Source organism: Phanerochaete carnosa (genome assembly GCF_000300595.1).
Source record: "Phanerochaete carnosa HHB-10118-sp unplaced genomic scaffold PHACAscaffold_6, whole genome shotgun sequence".
NCBI lineage: Eukaryota > Fungi > Basidiomycota > Agaricomycetes > Polyporales > Phanerochaetaceae > Phanerochaete > Phanerochaete carnosa.
This window is the reverse complement of record NW_006767633.1, coordinates 3,228,351-3,231,449: the sequence shown is the minus strand read 5'-3', so window position 1 is coordinate 3,231,449 and position 3,099 is coordinate 3,228,351. Positions and strand designations below refer to the sequence as shown.

Below are 3,099 nucleotides of genomic sequence, written 5' to 3'. Positions count from 1 at the left end.
GGTGTTGCGTAGAGGCAGAACCGAAACACGATTGGTGGGCCGATCATACTCGGGGGGCGATGAAGGAGGCAAGGGTGGATTTGCGCGGTTTCGACATAAAGACGCGTTCGATACACTCAGGACACTGGCGGGCATGGACGTAGGTTGAAATCGACACGGCTGTCAAGCTCGCGTACACATGTGCTCGCGTCGTGGTGAAGAGCCTCTGAAGTGACATGCCTAGTTCCCCACAGTTCAGTGCTGCGAGCACAAAAACTCATTTGCACAAGTCTTAGGCGCAGAATTTCTGACGGGCGGACTCACGATTCTTGGGTGTAGAGAATATGGTCAGATTCTCGGATGCGGAGTATCTTGAGACTTGTATGACATGGTCAGACAAAAACCAACGCTCAACGATCAGATTCTCGAATGACCGAAATCGCGCCCGGGTGATGTTCAATATCTCCCAGATACTGTCACCACAGTCTCATACGTGCAGCTGTGTACCAGGCGGTTTCTTCCTGCGCGGGCTGGCCGGCGCACCGGCCGAGATCCGGGCCGGTGTAGTCGACACAGCGCGAAACACGCAACCAGACTCAGATGAACATTCCCGCAGCTACAAGATGCCCGCCGTTGTTCATGTGCTACAAGAGTATCAATAGCTGGATTAATTTTTTTCGGGCGAGCACACTCGCAAATCGATGTAAGTCTATTGACGGTACAACCTTCGAAGGATCTCTGATAAAGACATTCAAATGCAGCAGGGTGGCCCTCCCGTGGCCTCGACATGTAGAACGTGTCGGCTACGTCGAACGACGTACTCAACAAGGAATGGTTGATGGTCGGCTACCGGCGAAATGCGCCCGCTGGAAGTAGTACGCGTGAGCTACTGACGTAGAGATAGATCTGAATATGAACATCTATGGGCTGTCGGCTGGGTCATGGCTTCGTTCGCCAACGTCGATCTCTCGAAAGGCTGTTGAGCATGGGTGCAAAGCAGGCACATCGCATTTACGCAGACAGCAGCGACATTCAGTATTCTCGCCACGTGTCATGTGGCTTCGCCGTGGGCACTGCCTGCCTATCGCCGCACAGTCCTGGTATCAGGGCGCGAAGTCCTCATAGTGCTCGTCTCGACTCTCTCCTCCTTTCCCATCGAGCTGCATAATCAACATCGATTATTCATGTCTAGCCTGAACACACAGCCCGGACACGTAGGTCAAGACGCTTCAGCCAGCTCCTTGCGCTTCCAAAAGCTCTGGGAGGACGCTCTCAAGAAGTACAATGGTGTCACGGGCTCGGACCTCCGTCGCTCCCCTCTCTTCAACAAAATGCTCGCCGCGAACTCCGCCGAGGAAGTCGTTCGCATTCTGGAAGAACACAAGAAAGGCTTCAAGGCTTTTCGCGCCCATGGCGAGAACGCTCGAGCTGTTATAGGACCGGTCTTTACCTTGACGAAGCTGTTCGTCGATGCCGGTGGCGAGATAACTGCGGCTTCGGTGCGTGCTCTTCTTATGCTAACTGTCCCTCTCTCACCTAGTACGAACAGAGCGCGGTGCCCGGCGGCTCGGCTATTTTCGCGGCGTTCGGGGTCTTCCTAGAGGTACGTCTGTCGTTTCTCGTTTGCATCTAAACCCTGTCCATCTTGCTTTCACATGCTAATAGTTGTCCAGGCAGTGGAGAAGGTTAGCCAGCGCTTTGATGAACTTGAGGGACTTCTGTCGAGGCTCGGAGGAGTCCTCGGCCGCCTTCACAACCACCTGCAATTACGCTCGATGCTCAGCATCGAGCTGGAAGACATCTTCGTCGGCGCACTCGTTCAGCTGCTCAATGTGCTCGCTATCTGCACGAAATATGTCAAGAAACGATCGTCATCTCGTATGGCGTTCTTCATGCGCACGAGTAGGGATCGTTTACATTCGAATACAACTAGTCCCGTTTCTAATCACCGAGACAGAGGACTACGGTCGAGCTCTCCTTGGTGACACGGATGTGAAGAATGCGCTTGAGAAGCTAGACGAGCTGACGAGGGAGGAACTTCTGGCCAATACGGCTCAAACCCTTGATGTGGCGCAAGGCATAGCTGACAAGGTCGAGCTGATCAGCGGTGGCGTTGTGGGACTAAGCGACGGTTTTAAGGCTGGTCTGTCATCACTGCGTAATAGCCTGACACTGTCTTCTCATATTCTCATCCAATGTAATTCTAGTGCATGATGATCTAGCAGATCTGCGAGGCATTGAAGCCAAAGTTTTTGATCTGCATCGTAAGGATGGTTTCTCAGGGATACATGTTCTAGCTCAACTGGGTCTACAGTCGACAAGGACATTTGTGATTGGCTAGCTCCTCCTGATCCAAGTCAAAATCATGAGGAGCGACAAACTTCACATTTGGCTGGCACTTGCACATGGTTCTTCGATAGCAAGTTTGAGGAGTGGAAAAATAGTAGAAATGGTGTGTACTGGATCCATGGGAACCGTAAGTCTTCTATTCAACTGTGGTGGTCATTCAATAACTGTGTGTTGTAGCTGGAACAGGGAAGAGTGTTCTTTGGTGTGTACAGCTTAAAGTTGGCTGACACCCAATTAGTATTAATGGTATGCCTTGGCAATTATAGCTCATCTATCATTGAACATATCTCCTCCATCTCTGGCCTGCACATGGCCTACTTCTACTTTGATTACCGCCGCACTGAGATGCAGACTGTGACTGGCCTGTTGGCCTCTCTCATTTACCAACTTGCTACCTGCTCTGAACAGTGTCACCAAGTCCTGATGAAGTTCCGTGCAGAGAACAGGGCCAAGCTCAGCCCTACCAGGGAGCTTCTTATTGACTGCCTAGAGCAGATCCTCCAGGCTTCCACCAGTGGAGTGGTTATCATCATTGATGCTCTTGATGAGTGTCCACACTCTATCAGACAATCTGAACTATTCCCTACCCTCCACAGACTTGTGTCAAGGAGCCTTGGAGGCCTACACATTCTCTTCACAAGCCGGCCTGAGGCTGACATCCAGAAGCTATATCTGGTTTTCCTGCCCACCAGCTCAAGCTCCATGATGCTGATGCACACACTCGTGACTTGGCTACCTATGTGTCTCATGTCTTTCTGGAGATGACTTCTC

At 51.6% G+C, this 3,099-nt stretch overlaps 1 protein-coding gene across 1 annotated transcript in view; it reads left to right on the top strand.

The window, feature by feature from the left end:
• Positions 1-1,148: 1,148 nt before the first annotated feature.
• The window catches only part of PHACADRAFT_258986 (uncharacterized protein), a 2,342-nt gene continuing 391 nt past the window's right edge, over positions 1,149-3,099 (top strand). Inside the window, 9 exon segments of the mRNA XM_007397459.1 lie at positions 1,149-1,478; positions 1,529-1,582; positions 1,653-1,881; positions 1,937-2,122; positions 2,187-2,243; positions 2,294-2,450; positions 2,487-2,491; positions 2,506-2,530; positions 2,595-2,627. Of these exon segments, the coding sequence (XP_007397521.1) occupies positions 1,164-1,478; positions 1,529-1,582; positions 1,653-1,881; positions 1,937-2,122; positions 2,187-2,243; positions 2,294-2,450; positions 2,487-2,491; positions 2,506-2,530; positions 2,595-2,627 (1,061 nt within the window). The 5' untranslated portion in view covers positions 1,149-1,163.